Source organism: Aquarana catesbeiana, linkage group LG11 (assembly GCF_042186555.1).
Source record: "Aquarana catesbeiana isolate 2022-GZ linkage group LG11, ASM4218655v1, whole genome shotgun sequence".
NCBI classification, from domain to species: Eukaryota; Metazoa; Chordata; class Amphibia; order Anura; family Ranidae; genus Aquarana; species Aquarana catesbeiana.
The window spans coordinates 274993468-275013707 of record NC_133334.1 but is presented as its reverse complement, the minus strand read 5'-3'; the positions used below and the strand labels follow the sequence as shown (position 1 = coordinate 275013707).

Here is a 20240-nt window from a genome sequence, read left to right as displayed (position 1 = left end):
AAAACTCAGCGAGGGCTTGGTTTAAAGTTTATTTACTGCTTGTTAAAGTGGTTCTAAAGGCTCAAGGTTTTTTACCTTCATGCATGAAAGTAAAAAAACCTTCTGGGTGCAGCAGCCCTCCCCCCATACTTACCTTGAGGCCCTCCGGGGACTCTCACTCCTGTCAATCACAGCCCGTGAGCCAATGAGGAGGGGGGGGGTGTGTGTGAATGGGTACACAGAGCCATGGTTTAGAAAGCAGGCCTGCTTGGGTGCCCCCACAGGTGCTCGACGGGAGGGAGGGGCCAAGAGCGCCGGCAGGGGACCCGAGAAGAGGAGGATCGGGGCTGCTCTGTGCAAAACCAACTGCACAGAGCAGGCAAGTATACCATTTTTTTTAAATGCTTTTAATAGAACTTTAAGGTCCAACACTGGGCTTCCCCCTCCCGAAGTTAACTTGAGATTCCTCACAGATTTTAATTTATGTTGGGCATCATTCAGCCAGGAACAAAGAGGACATCAGCAAGAACAGTGATGGAAAGGAGGTTAGTACTGCAGCCAAAACTGGTTTTCTGTTTGAAACTTTTATTATTTTTCAATCTTTTGTATGCATTTGGGCTCTAATATGTAATTATTTGAATGTCCACAACCTAGCCACAGTTCTACTTTAAGGCCTGCCCATACCTGGCTACCCACAATGCTGTGTTTTTTTGTTTTTTTTTTTACGTATACTGTTTATTTTTTTTTCTTATTTGTAAACTGCATGGACCAAGCTGTAGTTTAGGTTTACTAGCCCGTTACCTATACATTTAGGAGTTCCAGCTTACCTCTGTCTCGACTGCTGCGCTCCTTCCGCCGCCGATCATCCTTCGATGAAGCATAGACCCCATGCTCCCGCCTCTCCCGTTCCCTCTGCCGACTCCGAGCCAGGAACTCCTCGTTTACCCCACCGGTATAAGTCGGTGTCTCCACACGTGGCGCTCTGTAATGTCTTAAATAACAACATTCAATTAAAATGCGAGTAGAATAATTGTGCTAATCTGTCACCTGAGGAACCTGACACATTAAAAAAGGAAATTGGACATAAAACACCATGACAAAAATTCAGAGCGGATATCATTTTCTTATTATCCCCATGTAGGCGGTCCCATTGACGTTCATTGGAATACAGCAGGTGCACGGCCATAGATGCTTCTCCCAATCTGCCATCTGTGCAGGTACACGGCCCCCCGAACATACACTGTCTGCATTCAGGGCCCCGCACCCACGTGGATTCCAGATTGAAAATCGGCGCCAGTGTCCGTACAGCTGCTGCATCCCAATTGACATCAATGGGACTGCCTGCATGAGGATGCACGGATCACAAATGCATCCCCATGCAGGTAAGAGCCGCACTCTATGGGCACACACAGGGCTGCTGTTAAAAACCACGGGGGCCCCATACAGCCAACCTGACAGGGTCCCCCTCCAAAAATAAAAAAAATACAGTTTACTATGTGTCAGGTATGAATGAACACAGTGAGCGATTGGTACTGATCACTGCAGCTGCTGGTGGGAAGAAAAGGAGGGAAGTCACCAGCACTATGGGGGTGGGTGGGCACAACGTATGGTGCACAGGGAGTAATTACTGGAACCAATACCTTGTATGGCTCTCTGCAGAAGCTGAAAGCCAACGGGAGGGAGAGGAGAGGTAGCTAGCTTTTAGCTGCTCTGGAGAGAGACAGCCATACAGGTGATCAGTTTTATAATTGCCCCCCCACCGCCGCCGTACCAATCACAGCCCCCCACATCTGATTCACCCAGTACTGTGACATACATACGAAGAAAAAAAAAAAAGGAAGAAAAAAAAGACCCCAGATCTCTCCTCTAGCCCCACTTTGATCTGATGTTTTCACAAGCCATTAATGGCTTATTTACACAAGACCGAAGGTGACAAAATCCTTGTCGCTGTTGGTTTTTGATGTCAGACAGTGAGAGGAACAACATCAGTTCCTCACTGGGACCCAGGAAGCGGATGCCACCGGCCGCATCTTTACTGGGCTCCCTGATGGGATAGGAGGGAGCTCGGTAAATGCAGGAAGGTCTACACAGAATGCCACCAGGAGCTCCAGTGGTTCTCACAGAACGCCACCAGGACCCCTCCAGTGGTGCTCACAGAACGCCACCAGGACCCCTCCAGTGGTGCTCACAGAACGCCACCAGGACCCCTCCAGTGGTGCTCACAGAACGCCACCAGGACCCCTCCAGTGGTGCTCACAGAACGCCACCAGGACCCCTCCAGTGGTGCTCACAGAACGCCACCAGGACCCCTCCAGTGGTGCTCACAGAACGCCACCAGGACCCCTCCAGTGGTGCTCACAGAACGCCACCAGGACCCCTCCAGTGGTGCTCACAGAATGCCACCAGGACCCCTCCAGTGGTGCTCACAGAATGCCACCAGGACCCCTCCAGTGGTGCTCACATAATGCCACCAGGACCCCTCCAGTGGTGCTCACATAATGCCACCAGGACCCCTCCAGTGGTGCTCACAGAACGCCACCAGGACCCCTCCAGTGGTGCTCACAGAACGCCACCAGGACCCCTCCAGTGGTGCTCACAGAACGCCACCAGGACCCCTCCAGTGGTGCTCACAGAACGCCACCAGGACCCCTCCAGTGGTGCTCACAGAACGCCACCAGGACCCCTCCAGTGGTGCTCACAGAACGCCACCAGGACCCCTCCAGTGGTGCTCACAGAACGCCACCAGGACCCCTCCAGTGGTGCTCACAGAATGCCACCAGGACCCCTCCAGTGGTGCTCACAGAATGCCACCAGGACCCCTCCAGTGGTGCTCACATAATGCTACCAGGACCCCTCCAGTGGTGCTCACATAATGCCACCAGGACCCCTCCAGTGGTGCTCACATAATGCCACCAGGACCCCTCCAGTGGTGCTCACAGAACGCCACCAGGACCCCTCCAGTGGTGCTCACAGAACGCCACCAGGACCCCTCCAGTGGTGCTCACAGAACGCCACCAGGACCCCTCCAGTGGTGCTCACAGAACGCTACCAGGACCCCTCCAGTGGTGCTCACAGAACGCCACCAGGACCCCTCCAGTGGTGCTCACAGAATGCCACCAGGACCCCTCCAGTGGTGCTCACAGAATGCCACCAGGACCCCTCCAGTGGTGCTCACATAATGCTACCAGGACCCCTCCAGTGGTGCTCACATAATGCCACCAGGACCCCTCCAGTGGTGCTCACATAATGCCACCAGGACCCCTCCAGTGGTGCTCACAAAATGCCACCAGGACCCCTCCAGTGGTGCTCACAGAATGCCACCAGGACCTCCTCCAGTGGTGCTCACAGAATGCCACCAGGACTTCCAAAGCCACCTTCAGAATCCCCCCTAGGACTTTCAGTAGTATTTGCAGAATGTTTGCTAGGACTTCCAATGGTACCTTCAGAATCCCTGTCAATCCCTCCCAGGATCTCCAATGGTACTTACAGAATCCCCCCAGGACTTCTTGTGGTCTTTGAAGAATCCCTGTCAGGTCAAAAGCTGTATGGTTTGTTTGTTTCTACAGGCACCCCTTACTTGCAAAAGGCAGTTTTTTGGCAACGGTAGACTAAATCCTTAAAACTGAGCTCCAGGAATTCAGCTACTTTTTACAATTAGGGTTGTAGGTTCCAGTGTGTGCAATGAGGTGCATGCCACCTTGTGGACTTATCTCTAACTGCTTGCTGACCATATACTGTATATATACACAGTTCTCCTGTGCAGAACCGATGCATGTACCTGTACGCGATCCTGAACTTCCGGGTCCGAGGCGCCGCCGACTTATTACCGCTGTGATTGGACATGGCAGTAGGCAATCAACGGGTCCGGCGGATTCTATGTCCACTGGAACCCGCCGAACGTTCAGGACAGAAGAGAAACTGCGGTCTACCTATGTAAACAAGGCAGGCTGCCGTTCTGTCTGCAGGGAAGGCATGGATCCTGCAAAGCAGGAACACGGGTCTCTGCCTTCCCATAGTACAAGCATCTCCCACACGGTGATTGAACACATTTAACCCTTTGATCGCCCCTAATGTTAACCCATTCCCAGCCAGTGTCATTAGTACAATGACCATGTATATTTTTAGCATGATCACTGTATTGGTGTCACTGGTCCCCAAAAAAAAGCGCCACTTAGTGTCCGATTTGTCCGCCGCAATATCGGAGTCCCGCTATAAGTCGCTGATCGCCGCTATTACTAGTAAAGAAAAAAAAATCCCTAAAAATATCCCATAGTTTGTAGACACTATAACTTTTGCGCAAACCAATCAGTATACACTTATTGGGATTTTTTTACCACAAATATGTAGAAGATTATATATATTGGTCTGAATTGATGAAAAAAAAATTTGATTTTCTGCATTTGATTTATTGGATGCATTTTAGGGCCAGTTCACAAAACATGCAATCCAGTGCAGAGCATTTTTTTTTTCTGCATCAAAAACGCATGGATAGTAGGTTATATGGTTTTCAATGACATAGTTCACACCAGTGCAGTCAGTTACAGGGCTTTCCAGAAAAAAAAAAAAATAAATAATAAGTAGAAAATGCTGAATTTTTCTGTACTGGAAAATGCATCAAAAACACGCGTCCTTATTTTAGGTAAAGAAAATTAAAAAAAATAAAAAATAAAAAAATAAAAAAAAAGAAGAGGGGGAAAAAAATTAAAAAATGCACTGGACCCCATCAAAAATGCGCATGCAGAAAAGCACCCGGACTGCCTTTCTATGGTGTGACCCTTCTTATAGGAGTGGCTCTTATAGCAGAAAGTAATTTTTTTTTTTTTCCCTTCAAAATTGTTGGTCTTTTGTTTAAAGCGCAAAAAAAAAACAAAAAACGCAGTGGTGATCAAATACCACCAAAAGAAAAAAAAAAAAGCCATAAATTTTATTTAGGTACAGTGTCACACAACCACGCAATTGTCAGTTAAAGTAACGCAGTGCCGCATCGCAACTGCATTGCAAAAAACGGCCTGGTCATGAAGGGGGGAATAAGCCTTCCCGAAGCTGAACTGGATAACTTACAAGTTTATTTTTACTAAACGCCGGGACCATAGCAGTTGCTCTACCTTCTGAACACAGCTACTGCAGCATTGCAGGCAGCCACTGTGCTTGTCCCTCCCCTCCTCCTGCCCAATCACAGAGCGCCTTGTATGATGTGAACTCATTCACAAAATACAAAGGCTTCTGTGAAGGAATAGCAGATGGGAGGGGTGGGCAAAGAAATAAGAGAAATCAGGGTCTCTCCTGTCAGAGTGAGAGCTGTACTCCTGGAGCTCTGTAAAAAAAAAAAAAAAAAAACTGTCATATGTAAATTAAAGAGATAAGTCCATAAGGCGGCATGCACCTCCTTGGACTTAACTCATATTACAAAGTGGCTGAATTCCTGCAGTTCAGCTTTAAATAAAATGTAAATAGGGCTGTCGGTTAACCAGGAAAAAAAAAAAAAAAAAAAAAAACATGACTAAAAATGTCTTACCTATCACCATGGCTTCCCCGGCTGATCCTGTCGCTGGATCCTTCCGAAGTCTTTTCTCGCTCCTCCCAGTCCTTAGAACCTGCTTTAGCTTTCTTGTCCCCCTCCTGACGCTCCTTCTCCTCTCGCTCCTTCCTTTTCTGAGCGGCCAACAGGTCCAGGCCCAGCAGCGAGGAGCGAGGTGCGGGGGCTTTAAACACATGCTGCTCATTGCTGGAACTTTTCTTCTTAATCACCAGTCCTCCTTCCTGGAGAGAAGGCTCACTGCCCTCCAGCCTGTGCAGCGAGGCATCATCCTCCATGTTGCTGATGGAACGGCACCTTCCTCAGTACACATGCAATAATGCCGAGCCGTCTATCTTGAGTGACTTCTGTAAAAAGAAGGAAATGACCACTTGAAGACCAGGCCTTTGTTTGTTTACATGAAAAAAAAAAAAAAAACACAGTATTTGTTGCTAGAAAATTACTTAAAAACACCCAAACATTATATTTTCTTTAAAAGCGGAGCCCCTGGAGAATAAAATGGTGGGTGTTGCAATTTTTTTATGTCACACGGTATTTGCGCAGCAGTTTTTCAAACACAATTTTTATGCACAAAAACACAATATTATACCCAATTGTTTGGTAAAACATAAAAAGGTCATGTTACGCCGAGTAAATAGATACCAAACATGTCACGCTTTAAAGCTGCATGGAATGACCTTGTGATCCCCAACGGGCCGCCTCCTTTTCCTCATCCGACTTTTACCATTATCCTCATAACTCTAGACACTTTCATGCACCCTTCTATTCCAAAACATTTGTTGACATTCCTTACACAATGCCTGCTCTGTTACCAACCCTCCCTGTCCACAGGGGCCTGCCCCTTTAAATTTTATAAGGCCTAGATAGATCCACACTGCAAGGCCCCCTAACTGTTACTACTAATCTTTTAAATGTTCTTTAATTTTCACCATTGGCTAATGTTATATACTTTGAGCTGCTCTGAAGTGCTCTTCTTTGACTACTTGGGTAAATGTAAAAGGACATTCACATTGTTAAAGCGGTTGTATAGCTAATTTTTAAACTTTTACCTACAGGTAAGCCTATAATAAGGCTTACCTGTAGGTAAAAAAAAAAAAAAAAATCTCCTAAACCTGTACGGTTTAGGAGATATTCCCCTCGCAATGAGACGCTGACTGCAGCGGCGCATGCGCACAGGGGATTCTCGGCTGAAAGCCCGGCAGCCGCTGGACTCTGCCGGAAAAAGAGTCTCCCGCACGCAGGCGCGGGAGTGACATCATTGCGGCTCCAGCCATTCACAGCGCCAGAGCCACGATACCCGGAAGGCACGCCGAGGGGAAAGGTCAGCTCACCCGGCGTGGACCGGGTGAGATGCCGGTGCCTCGTTCTAAGGTAAATATCTCATAATGAGCTAGTATGCAATGCATACTAGCTCATTATGCCTTTTCCCTTACAGGTGTAGGGAAAAAAAAAAAAAAAAAAAGTCAGCGGGTTTACTACCGCTTTAAACCTCAATAAAAATATTAGAGCTCAAAGCTGCGTCTAATGGCGACGAACTACAGTACTTAAAAATCCCCATAGGCGAAGCTTTAAATTATTTACTCGTTACCCGTTTAGAGTTACAGAGGAGGTCTGGCGCTAGAATTATTGCTCTCGCTCTAACGTTTGCGGTGATACCTCACATGTGTGATGCGAACACCGTTTACATATATACGAGTGCGACTTACGGATGCGTTTGCTTCTGCACGTGAGCACGGAGGGATGGGGGCGCCTCAAATTGTTTTTATTGTTTTTTAATTTTACACTTTTATTCCTATTACAAGGAATGTAAACAGAGAACTTAGAATGACCGGTCCTCTTTAGACCTCATTCACACAGGGGCAATACGACTTCCAGCGCAACTTAGGGCAACTTACAACACAATTTGAAGTCGCCTCCAGGACAGGGAACTTTACAAGTGGCCAATCAGAACTTATCAGCTGTGTGTGAGAAGGAGGGGGCTGGCTGTTTAGTGGAGTAAATTACTTTCGGTTTCCTTTCTGCTTCCTGTAAAGTTGCCTCACTATGAACGGTGATCCGACTTGGAGGAAACTTCCATTGAAATTAATGGGTACAGGTCGCCTAGAAGTCGGATTGAAGTAGTACAGGAACCTTTTCTGAAGTCGGAGCGACTGCAGTAGTGTGCATTAAGACGGATCCATTCACTTACATTGATTTTTTTTCATGTAGTACGACTTGGAGAGACTTGAAGTCGGATCCAAAGTTGCCCCTGTGTGAATGGAGCCTTATGGAAAGATCTGGGGTAAAAATAAAAATTCTTCCAGCCTAGACCGGAAGGGACGTCATGACATCACTTTGGTCCTCCAATGCCATAGAGTCAAAGAGTGTTAACTCTTATTGCCTATGGGAACAGCCAGCTGCACCACCAGATTGTTTCTCAGGCGCAAGCCAGAGAACCCCCCCCCCCCCCCCCCCCCCCGTGACTTCGGAAACCATTCCAGCAGCTCATGAGCCTCTCAGACTGGTTTCCTGAGAAACCCAGACACTTATTTTACACACTGTCCCTTTTATTTATTTTTTATAGCACTAGTATTCCTATTACAAGAAATATAAACATCCCCTGTAATAGAAATAAGGTGACAGGTCCTCTTTATGGAGAGATCTGGGGATTATAAGACCCCAAATCTCTCCTCTACCTTTGAAAGCAAAATATATCCCCCCAAAAAAATAAATACAATCTTTTGCTTTAAAAAATAAGATTTGTTTTGACCGGAAGGATCATAGAAGTGAACAGAGACGATCTGGTCTCTGCTCACCTCTATGGCCGGCCACGTGAACCATCAAATCGTTTCCAGGACTCGCCAATAAGAACAGTAAGCCTGAAAAACATATATATATATATATATATATATATATATATATATATACACACACACACACACACACACACACACACACACACAGTGGTCGTGTTAAAGTATAAGTAAAGGCTTTTTTTTTTTTGGGATAGAGAGGGGTGGAGAGGCATTAGAACCCCTGTCAGGTTTTTTTTTTTGCTGTCTGGGGGCCCCGTTAGGGAAATTCACCCTCTCCATTTGTCTTGTTTACCATTATCATTAAAGTGAAAGACAAAAAATAAAATAAAATTTGGGCCGATACCAGAACAAGAAAAGAGGAGAAATCTTCCAAGGGGGACATTAGTTCTGGTGACACCCCAGGATTCCAATACTTTGCAGGGATTTCCTCTCACTTCCTGTTTTGGCTGTGGGACAGGAAGTGAGAGGAAATCTCCCTAATGAAGACACAGATGGCAATCTCCCTAATTAAGAACCCTCCCTTAGGGACCTTTCACACTAGTGGACCAATTGGGTCTGCCTGTCAGTTTTTCAGGTGGACCCTCCAGTCTCCTCTATGGAGCGGTGGGTGTCAACGGACGTGTGTCTGTTGACACCCACCAACATCCGAAGCGAACCTGTCCGCTAAAAACAGACAGATGGGGATCCATTCTCCATATATCTGGTGGATCAGATGGCAGTCGGGTGACAATGGACAGGCGTTCCGTTTACATCTGACCACCCATAGAGAAGAGCGGGTTGTGTCCGTGGAGTGGACATGGACCATCCATCGGTCTGCTCAGCGGACAAATTCCTTGCTGAGCAGGCTGAATGTACCAAGTTGATCAATTAACTTGGGTACAACCAGCCATCCTTCTCCCACCAGGGAACAGCTTCCCCCGACCCCCGCAATGGCTCGGCAGGAGGGTTTCCAATGTCAGCACGGTCTGTGTTGATGGGGAAATAGAGTGAATTTTATTCCTGCAACCCATGGTTGCAGAAAAGAACATTTGCACTGTGTACGGCCTGCCTTAGTGACCGGTGTTTTACCGCATTGTAAAAATGTCTGATACCGCAGGGACACACGGGAAACAGTTGTTTCCTACATTTCCCATTCACACCTGCAAGGCAGCCTAGCGCTGCGATAAGATGTAGACATGCTGCATTTTATCGCAGCGCACCGGCCCAACTCGCACTGCAATGTTGAGCAGTGCAGCACATCGTGCTGCCTGACATTGTAGTGAATGAAGTGTATATTTTGTACACTTCAAATAAAGCTTGTAAAAAAACGAAAAAAAGCCGCGTGATGCACTTAATCACACACCACATTGCCCCCTAAAAGCTGGCTGCTGTGCGATTTCACAGAGTGTCAGCGTAGACGCCCTTAGACTTTGCAAACTCGGCGGAGACCCAATTTCCTCCCAATTTTGGTCACTATCCTTTCTTGAAACATAATCTATTGCTATGTCCATTACCCGGACGTGGGCGCCGGGCATGCTACACACGCCCAAAACGCTTCCCTGAAGTACACAGGGCATATGTAGTACATCCCGTCCTTCTGCAGCTCCCTTCTATACACAGGCTGGGAACTCCTGACTGATAAATAGAATCTCACCGTGTCCAGAAGCTGCAGCGTTAATATCTGAAGAGAGAGAGTGAGTGAGCTACAATGCAACATCATTACTTCTGTATCTTCTCTGTTTCAGACATCTGCAGATCACAGTGATGAGAATCGATCTGCATTATGTTGTCAGTTAAAGTGGAGCTAAAAGGTAAAAATGCGAACCTTAGTTCCAACAGTCCCACGCCGCCACCTTCTGGGTGCGGTCTCGGTTTGCCAGTGTCTTGACGAATACTGTCCCCCATCGGATAGTGTTCGCCCTGTACTGCGCAGTACGAAAGTCTCCAGAGTTCAACAGCTGATCATTAGCTGTACACGGCGCCTGCGCATTTATTCTGCCCTGTGTCCAGGTTCATTCCCCACTATCCAAGTGGACATAGAGTTAGAATAAATAGATGCCGAGCGCAGCGAGGCCGTGCCCGAAGCGTTGCGAGCGAGCTCACGAGGGGCCCTCTTACAAAGCCTTCACTATTAAGTGCCCAAGCGCCGTGTACAGCTGAGCAACTTCGGACACTTTCGGCATCTCCTTCTCCTCCGTACTGCGCAAGCGCTTCTTCTTCTGGGTGCGGTCTTGGTTTACCAGGCACTGGAAGCGCAGCTCGGTGTACATTCTGCAGGGGATCGCGGACCGGCAGGTAACTGTATTTTATTGAAGTCAAATGATGCAACTGCACTAATCCAAGGAAGTGCTTATATATTGTTACCACCAACACGGTGTTTGTGCATTGCAAGCCAACCTAGCTCTTTAAATATGTAAAGTTCTACGTGACAATAAAAAGTGCCACGTATTATACAGTGCAATCTATCTAAAGAGCTAGGATGGCTTGTAATGCACAAACACTGTATTAGTGGTAACAATGTAGGAGCACTTCCTTGGATTAGCGCAGTTACATCATTTGACTTAATTTTTTTCCTAAATCTTTGGTATAGGACATTTTAACTGCAGATCAAATTTTGGGATTTTTTTTATATATATTTTTTGAGCCAGCGACACTATTTCACAACTGTATTTTATTGCAGCAAAGACCCGGCCTGTTTAATTTTATATATATATATATATATATATATATATATATATATATATATATATATATATATATATATATATATATATATATATATATATATATATATATATATATATATATACACACACACACACACACACACACACATATATATATATATACACACACACACACACACACACACACACACACACACACATATATATATATATATATATATATATATATATATATACACACACACACACACAGAGTATCTCACAAAAGTACACTTCCTCACATTTTTGTGAATATTTTCTTCTATCTTTTCATGTGACAACACTGAAGAAATGACACTTGTCTACAATGTAAAGTAGTGAGTGTACAGCTTGTATAACAGTGTAAATTTGCTGTCCCCTCAAAATAACTCAACACACAGCCATTAATGTCTAAACCGCTGGCAACAAAAGTCAGTACACCCCCTAAGTGAAAATGTCCAAATTGGGCCCAAAGTGTCAATATTTTGTGTGGCCGCCATTATTTTCCAGCACTGCCTTAACCCTCTTGGACATGGAGGTCACCAGAGCTTCACAGGTTGCCACTGGAGTCCTCTTCCCCTCCTCCATGATGACATCACAGAGCTGGTGGATGTTAGAGACCTTGCCCTCCTCCACCTTCAGTTTGAGGATGTCCCACAGATGCTCAATAGGGTTTAGGTCTGGAGACATGCTTGGCCAGTCCATCACCTTTACCCTCAGCTTCTTTAGCAAGGCAGTGGTGGTCTTGGAGGTGTGTTTGGGGTGGTTATCATGTTGGAATACTGCCCTGCGGCCCAGTCTCTGAAGGGAGGGGATCATGCTCTGCTTCAGTATGTCACAGTACATGTTGGCATTCATGGTTCCCTCAATGAACTGTAGCTCCCCAGTGCCGGCAGCACTCATGCAGCCCCAGACCATGACACTCCCACCACCATGCTTGACTGTAGACAAGACACACTTGTCTTTGTACTCCTCACCTGGTTGCCCCCACACACGCTTGTCACCATCTGAACCAAATAAGTTTATCTTGGTCTCATCAGACCACAGGACATGGTTCCAGTAATCCATGTCCTTAGTTTGCTTGTCTTCAAACTGTTTGTAGGCTTTCTTGTGCATCATCTTTAGAAGAGTCTTCCTTCTGGGATGACAGCCATGCAGACCAATTTGATGCAGTGTGCGGCGTATGGTCTGAGCACTGACAGGCTGACCCCCCCACCCCTACAACCTCTGCAGCAATGCTGGCAGCACTCATACATCTATTTCCCAAAGACAACCTCTGGATATGACGCTGAGCACGTGACCTCAACTTCTTTGGTGGACCATGGCGAGGCCTGTTCTGAGTGGAACCTGTCCTGTTATACCGCTGTATGGTCTTGGCCACCGTGCTGCAGATCAGTTTCAGGGTCTTGGCAATCTTTATAGCCTAGGCCATCTTTATGTAGAGCAACAATTCTTTTTTTTCAGATCCTCAGAGAGTTCTTTGCCATGAGGTGCCATGTTCAACTTCCAGTGACCAGTATGAGTGAGTGAGAGCAATAACACCAAATTTTACACACCTGCTCCCCATTCACACCTGAGACCTTGTAACACTAACGAGCCACATGACACCGGGGAGGAAAAATGGCTAATTGGGCCCAATTTGGACATTTTCACTTAGGGGTGTACTGACTTTTGTTGCCAGCGGTTTAGACATTAATGGCTGTGTGTTGAGTTATTTTGAGGGGACAGAAAATTTACACTGTTATACAAGCTGTACACTCACTACTTTACATTGTAGACAAGTGTCATTTCTTCAGTGTTGTCACATGAAAAGATAGAAGAAAATACTTACAAAAATGTGAGGGGTTGTACTTACTTATGTGAGTATGTATATTTATTGTTTTTTTTTTTTACAGGTAGAACCGCCATATAGTAGGTCTGATGGGAACCTGATCCCCCCTCCATTGAGATGTTACTTTGTTACTTCCACTGCGTGTAACACAATATGTGTATGAAGGAGAGTCTGATGAGTCCCCACCAGAGGGGCTCCCTTACCCAATCCTAGAGGCCCCTCTAATGAGGGGGGGGGGAGACACCTCATCCTAGGGGCCCCTCTGATGGGGGGGGGGAGACACCTCATCCTAGGGGCCCCTCTGATGGGGGGGGGAGGACACCTCATCCTAGGGGCCCCTCTGATGGGGGGGGAGGACACCTCATCCTAGGGGGCCCCTCTGATGGGGGTGGGACACCTCATCCTAGGGGCCCCTCTGATGGGGGGGGGGGGGAGCACCTCATCCTAGGGGCTCCTCTGATGGGGGGGGGGGCACCTCATCCTAGGGGCCCCTCTGATGGGGGTGGGGGGGGGGGCACCTCATCCTAGGGGCCCCTCTGATGGGGGTGGGGACACCTCATCCTAGGGGCCCCTCTGATGGGGGGGGACACCTCATCCTAGGGGCCCCTCTGATGGGGGGGGGGGGGGGGACACCTCATCCTAGGGGCCCCTCTGATGGGGGGGGAGGACACCTCATCCTAGGGGCCCCTCTGATGGGGCTGATGGGGGGGGGGGGGGAACACACCTCATCCTAGGGGCCCCTCTGATGGGGGGGGGAGGACACCTCATCCTAGGGGCCCCTCTGATGGGGGGGGGAGGACACCTCATCCTAGGGGCCCCTCTGATGGGGGGGGAGGACACCTCATCCTAGGGGCCCCTCTGATGGGGGGGGAGGACACCTCATCCTAGGGGCCCCTCTGATGGGGGGGGGGGAGGACACCTCATCCTAGGGGCCCCTCTGATGGGGGGGGGGAGGACACCTCATCCTAGGGGCCCCTCTGATGGGGGGGGAGGACACCTCATCCTAGGGGCCCCTCTGATGGGGGGGGAGGACACCTCATCCTAGGGGCCCCTCTGATGGGGGGGGAGGACACCTCATCCTAGGGGCCCCTCTGATGGGGGGGGGGGAGGACACCTCATCCTAGGGGCCCCTCTGATGGGGGGGGGGAGGACACCTCATCCTAGGGGCCCCTCTGATGGGGGGGGGAGGACACCTCATCCTAGGGGCCCCTCTGATGGGGGGGGAGGACACCTCATCCTAGGGGCCCCTCTGATGGGGGAGGACACCTCATCCTAGGGGCCCCTCTGATGGGGGAGGACACCTCATCCTAGGGGCCCCTCTGATGGGGGAGGACACCTCATCCTAGGGGCCCCTCTGATGGGGGGGGGGGGGGACACCTCATCCTAGGGGCCCCTCTGATGAGGTGTCCTCCCCCATCAGAGGGGGGGGGGGGGGACACCTCATCCTAGGGGCCCCTCTGATGGGGGTGGGGGGGGGGACACATCATCCTAGGAGCACCTCTGATGGGGGTGGGGGGGGGGGGGGACACCTCATCCTAGGGGCCCCTCTGATGGGGGTGGGGGGGGACACCTCATCCTAGGGGCCCCTCTGATGGGGGTGGGGGGGGGACACCTCATCCTAGGGGCCCCTCTGGTGGGGGTGGGGGGGGGACACCTCATCCTAGGGGCCCCTCTGGTGGGGGTGGGGGGGGGGGGACACCTCATCCTAGGGGCCCCTCTGGTGGGGGTGGGGGGGGGGGGGACACCTCATCCTAGGGGCCCCTCTGGTGGGGGTGGGGGGGGGGGGGACACCTCATCCTAGGGGCCCCTCTGATGGGGGGGGGGGGGGGGAGGACACCTCATCCTAGGGGCCCCTCTGATGGGGGGGGGGGGGGGGAGGACACCTCATCCTAGGGGCCCCTCTGATGGGGGGGGGGGGGAGGACACCTCATCCTAGGGGCCCCTCTGATGGGGGGGGGGAGGACACCTCATCCTAGAGGCCCCTCTGATGGGGGGGGGGGGGGAGGACACCTCATCCTAGAGGCCCCTCTGATGGGGGGGGGGGGGGGAGGACACCTCATCCTAGGGGCCCCTCTGATGGGGGGGAGGACACCTCATCCTAGGGGCCCCTCTGATGGGGGGGAGGACACCTCATCCTAGGGGCCCCTCTGATGGGGGGGAGGACACCTCATCCTAGGGGCCCCTCTGATGGGGGGGAGGACACCTCATCCTAGGGGCCCCTCTGATGGGGGGGAGGACACCTCATCCTAGGGGCCCCTCTGATGGGGGGGGGGACGGGGACACCTCATCCTAGGGGCCCCTCTGATGGGGGTGGGGAGGACACCTCATCCTAGGGGCCCCCCTGATGGGGGGGGGAGGACACCTCATCCTAGGGGCCCCCCTGATGGGGGGGGAGGACACCTCATCCTAGGGGCCCCCCTGATGGGGGGGAGGACACCTCATCCTAGGGGCCCCCCTGATGGGGGGGAGGACACCTCATCCTAGGGGCCCCTCTGATGGGGGGGAGGACACCTCATCCTAGGGGCCCCTCTGATGGGGGGGGGGGGGGGGGGGGGACACCTCATCCTAGGGGCCCCTCTGATGGGGGGGGGGGGGAACACCTCATCCTAGGGGCCCCTCTGATGGGGGGGGGGGGGGGGAGGACACCTCATCCTAGGGGCCCCTCTGATGGGGGGGGAGGACACCTCATCCTAGGGGCCCCTCTGATGGGGAGGGAGGACACCTCATCCTAGGGGCCCCTCTGATGGGGGGGGGGGAGGACACCTCATCCTAGGGGCCCCTCTGATGGGGGGGGAGGACACCTCATCCTAGGGGCCCCCTCTGATGGGGGGGAGGACACCTCATCCTAGGGGCCCCTCTGATGGGGGGGGGGGGAGGACACCTCATCCTAGGGGCCCCTCTGATGGGGGGGGGAGGACACCTCATCCTAGGGGCCCCTCTGATGGGGGGGGAGGACACCTCATCCTAGGGGCCCCTCTGATGGGGGGGGAGGACACCTCATCCTAGGGGCCCCTCTGATGGGGGGGGGAGGACACCTCATCCTAGGGGCCCCTCTGATGGGGGGGGAGGACACCTCATCCTAGGGGCCCCTCTGATGGGGGGGGGAGGACACCTCATCCTAGGGGCCCCTCTGATGGGGGGGGGAGGACACCTCATCCTAGGGGCCCCTCTGATGGGGGGGGGGAGGACACCTCATCCTAGGGGCCCCTCTGATGGGGGGGGAGGACACCTCATCCTAGGGGCCCCTCTGATGGGGGGGGGAGGACACCTCATCCTAGGGGCCCCTCTGATGGGGGGGGGAGGACACCTCATCCTAGGGGCCCCTCTGATGGGGGGGGGAGGACACCTCATCCTAGGGGCCCCTCTGATGGGGGGGGAGGACACCTCATCCTAGGGGCCCCTCTGATGGGGGGGGAGGACACCTCATCCTAGGGGCCCCTCTGATGGGGGGGGGAGGACACCTCATCCTAGGGGCCCCTCTGATGGGGGGGGGGAGGACACCTCATAATAGGGGCCCCTCTGATGGGGGGGGAGGACACCTCATCCTAGGGGCCCCTCTGATGGGGGAGGACACCTCATCCTAGGGGCCCCTCTGATGGGGGAGGACACCTCATCCTAGGGGCCCCTCTGATGGGGGTGGGGGGGGACACCTCATCCTAGGGGCCCCTCTGGTGGGGGTGGGGGGGGACACCTCATCCTAGGGGCCCCTCTGGTGGGGGTGGGGGGGGGGACACCTCATCCTAGGGGCCCCTCTGATGGGGGTGGGGGGGGGGACACCTCATCCTAGGGGCCCCTCTGATGGGGGTGGGGGGGACACCTCATCCTAGGGGCCCCTCTGATGGGGGTGGGGGGGGGGGGACACCTCATCCTAGGGGCCCCTCTGATGGGGGTGGGGGACACCTCATCCTAGGGGCCCCTCTGATGGGGGTGGGGGGGGGGGGGGACACCTCATCCTAGGGGCCCCTCTGGTGGGGGTGGGGGGGACACCTCATCCTAGGGGCCCCTCTGGTGGGGGGGGGGGGGGACACCTCGATCCTAGGGGCCCCTCTGATGGGGGGGGGGGGACACCTCATCCTAGGGGCCCCTCTGATGGGGGGGGGGGGGGGGGGGGACACCTCATCCTAGGGGCCCCTCTGATGGGGGGGGGGGGACACCTCATCCTAGGGGCCCCTCTGATGGGGGGGGGGGGGACACCTCATCCTAGGGGCCCCTCTGATGGGGGGGGGACACCTCATCCTAGGGGCCCCTCTGATGGGGGGGGGGGGGGACACCTCATCCTAGGGGCCCCTCTGATGGGGGGGGGGGGGGGGGGGGGGACACCTCATCCTAGGGGCCCCTCTGATGGGGGGGGGACACCTCATCCTAGGGGCCCCTCTGATGGGGGGGGGGGGGGGGACACCTCATCCTAGGGGCCCCTCTGATGGGGGGGGGGGGGGGGGGGGACACCTCATCCTAGGGGCCCCTCTGATGGGGGGGGGGGGGGGGACACCTCATCCTAGGGGCCCCTCTGATGGGGGGGGGGGGGGACACCTCATCCTAGGGGCCCCTCTGATGGGGGTGGGGGGGGGACACCTCATCCTAGGGGCCCCTCTGATGGGGGTGGGGGGGGGACACCTCATCCTAGGGGGCCCCTCTGATGGGGGGGGGGGGGGACACCTCATCCTAGGGGCCCCTCTGATGGGGGTGGGGGGGGGGACACCTCATCCTAGGGGCCCCTCTGATGGGGGTGGGGGGGGGGGACACCTCATCCTAGGGGCCCCTCTGATGGGGGTGGGGGGGGGGGGGGACACCTCATCCTAGGGGCCCCTCTGATGGGGGTGGGGGGGGGGGACACCTCATCCTAGGGGCCCCTCTGATGGGGGGGGGGGGGGGGACACCTCATCCTAGGGGCCCCTCTGATGGGGGTGGGGGGGGGGGGGGACACCTCATCCTAGGGGCCCCTCTGATGGGGGTGGGGGGGGGGGGACACCTCATCCTAGGGGCCCCTCTGATGGGGGTGGGGGGGGGGGGGGACACCTCATCCTAGGGGCCCCTCTGATGGGGGTGGGGGGGGGGTGGGACACCTCATCCTAGGGGCCCCTCTGATGGGGGTGGGGGGGGGTGGGACACCTCATCCTAGGGGCCCCTCTGATGGGGGGTGGGGGGGGGGGACACCTCATCCTAGGGGCCCCTCTGATGGGGGTGGGGGGGGGGGGGGACACCTCATCCTAGGGGCCCCTCTGATGGGGGTGGGGGGGGGGGGGGACACCTCATCCTAGGGGCCCCTCTGATGGGGGTGGGGGGGGTGGGGGACACCTCATCCTAGGGGCCCCTCTGATGGGGGTGGGGGGGGGACACCTCATCCTAGGGGCCCCTCTGATGGGGGTGGGGGGGGGGGACACCTCATCCTAGGGGCCCCTCTGATGGGGGTGGGGGGGGGGGACACCTCATCCTAGGGGCCCCTCTGATGGGGGTGGGGGGGGGGGACACCTCATCCTAGGGGCCCCTCTGATGGGGGTGGGGGGGGGGACACCTCATCCTAGGGGCCCCTCTGATGGGGGTGGGGGGGGGGACACCTCATCCTAGGGGCCCCTCTGATGGGGGTGGGGGGGGGGGGACACCTCATCCTAGGGGCCCCTCTGATGGGGGTGGGGGGGGGGGACACCTCATCCTAGGGGCCCCTCTGATGGGGGTGGGGGGGGGGACACCTCATCCTAGGGGCCCCTCTGATGGGGGTGGGGGGGGGGACACCTCATCCTAGGGGCCCCTCTGATGGGGGTGGGGGGGGGGGGACACCTCATCCTAGGGGCCCCTCTGATGGGGGTGGGGGGGGGGGGGACACCTCATCCTAGGGGCCCCTCTGATGGGGGTGGGGGGGGGGGACACCTCATCCTAGGGGCCCCTCTGATGGGGGGGGGGGGGGGGGGACACCTCATCCTAGGGGCCCCTCTGATGGGGGTGGGGGGGGGGGGGGACACCTCATCCTAGGGGCCCCTCTGATGGGGGTGGGGGGGGGGGGACACCTCATCCTAGGGGCCCCTCTGATGGGGGTGGGGGGGGGGGGGGGACACCTCATCCTAGGGGCCCCTCTGATGGGGGTGGGGGGGTGGGACACCTCATCCTAGGGGCCCCTCTGATGGGGGTGGGGGGGGGTGGGACACCTCATCCTAGGGGCCCCTCTGATGGGGGTGGGGGGGGGGGGGACACCTCATCCTAGGGGCCCCTCTGATGGGGGTGGGGGGGGGGGGGGACACCTCATCCTAGGGGCCCCTCTGATGGGGGGTGGGGGGGGGGGGGGGACACCTCATCCTAGGGGCCCCTCTGATGGGGGTGGGGGGGGTGGGGGACACCTCATCCTAGGGGCCCCTCTGATGGGGGTGGGGGGGGGGACACCTCATCCTAGGGGCCCCTCTGATGGGGGTGGGGGGGGGACACCTCATCCTAGGGGCCCCTCTGATGGGGGTGGGGGGGGGGACACCTCATCCTAGGGGCCCCTCTGATGGGGGTGGGGGGGGGGACACCTCATCCTAGGGGCCCCTCTGATGGGGGTGGGGGGGGGACACCTCATCCTAGGGGCCCCTCTGATGGGGGTGGGGGGGGGGACACCTCATCCTAGGGGCCCCTCTGATGGGGGTGGGGGGGGGGGGACACCTCATCCTAGGGGCCCCTCTGATGGGGGGTGGGGGGGGGGGACACCTCATCCTAGGGGCCCCTCTGATGGGGGTGGGGGGGGGGGACACCTCATCCTAGGGGCCCCTCTGATGGGGGGTGGGGGGGGGGACACCTCATCCTAGGGGCCCCTCTGATGGGGGTGGGGGGGGGGACACCTCATCCTAGGGGCCCCTCTGATGGGGGTGGGGGGGGGGGGGACACCTCATCCTAGGGGCCCCTCTGATGGGGGTGGGGGGGGGGGGACACCTCATCCTAGGGGCCCCTCTGATGGGGGTGGGGGGGGGGGACACCTCATCCTAGGGGCCCCTCTGATGGGGGTGGGGGGGGGGGGACACCTCATCCTAGGGGCCCCTCTGATGGGGGTGGGGGGGGACACCTCATCCTAGGGGCCCCTCTGATGGGGGTGGGGGGGGGGGGGACACCTCATCCTAGGGGGCCCCTCTGATGGGGGTGGGGGGGGGGGACACCTCATCCTAGGGGCCCCTCTGATGGGGGTGGGGGACACCTCATCCTAGGGGCCCCTCTGATGGGGGTGGGGGGGGGGGACACCTCATCCTAGGGGCCCCCTCTGATGGGGGTGGGGGGGGACACCTCATCCTAGGGGCCCCTCTGATGGGGGTGGGGGTGGGGGGGACACCTCATCCTAGGGGCCCCCTCTGATGGGGGCTGGGGGGGGGACACCTCATCCTAGGGGCCCCTCTGATGGGGGTGGGGGGGAACACCTCATCCTAGGGGCCCCTCTGATGGGGGGGGGGACACCTCAT

At 55.2% G+C, this 20240-nt stretch overlaps 1 protein-coding gene across 1 annotated transcript in view; it reads right to left on the bottom strand.

The window, feature by feature from the left end:
* DHX38 (DEAH-box helicase 38) overlaps positions 1-20240 on the bottom strand; it is a 56553-nt gene that overhangs the window by 31136 nt on the left and 5177 nt on the right. The window contains exons 2-3 of the mRNA XM_073605861.1: positions 5495-5862; positions 807-970 (exon numbers count right to left, since the gene is read on the bottom strand). Coding sequence (XP_073461962.1) covers positions 807-970; positions 5495-5793 — 463 coding nt within the window. The 5' untranslated portion in view covers positions 5794-5862. The remainder of the gene's footprint in view (positions 1-806; positions 971-5494; positions 5863-20240) is intronic.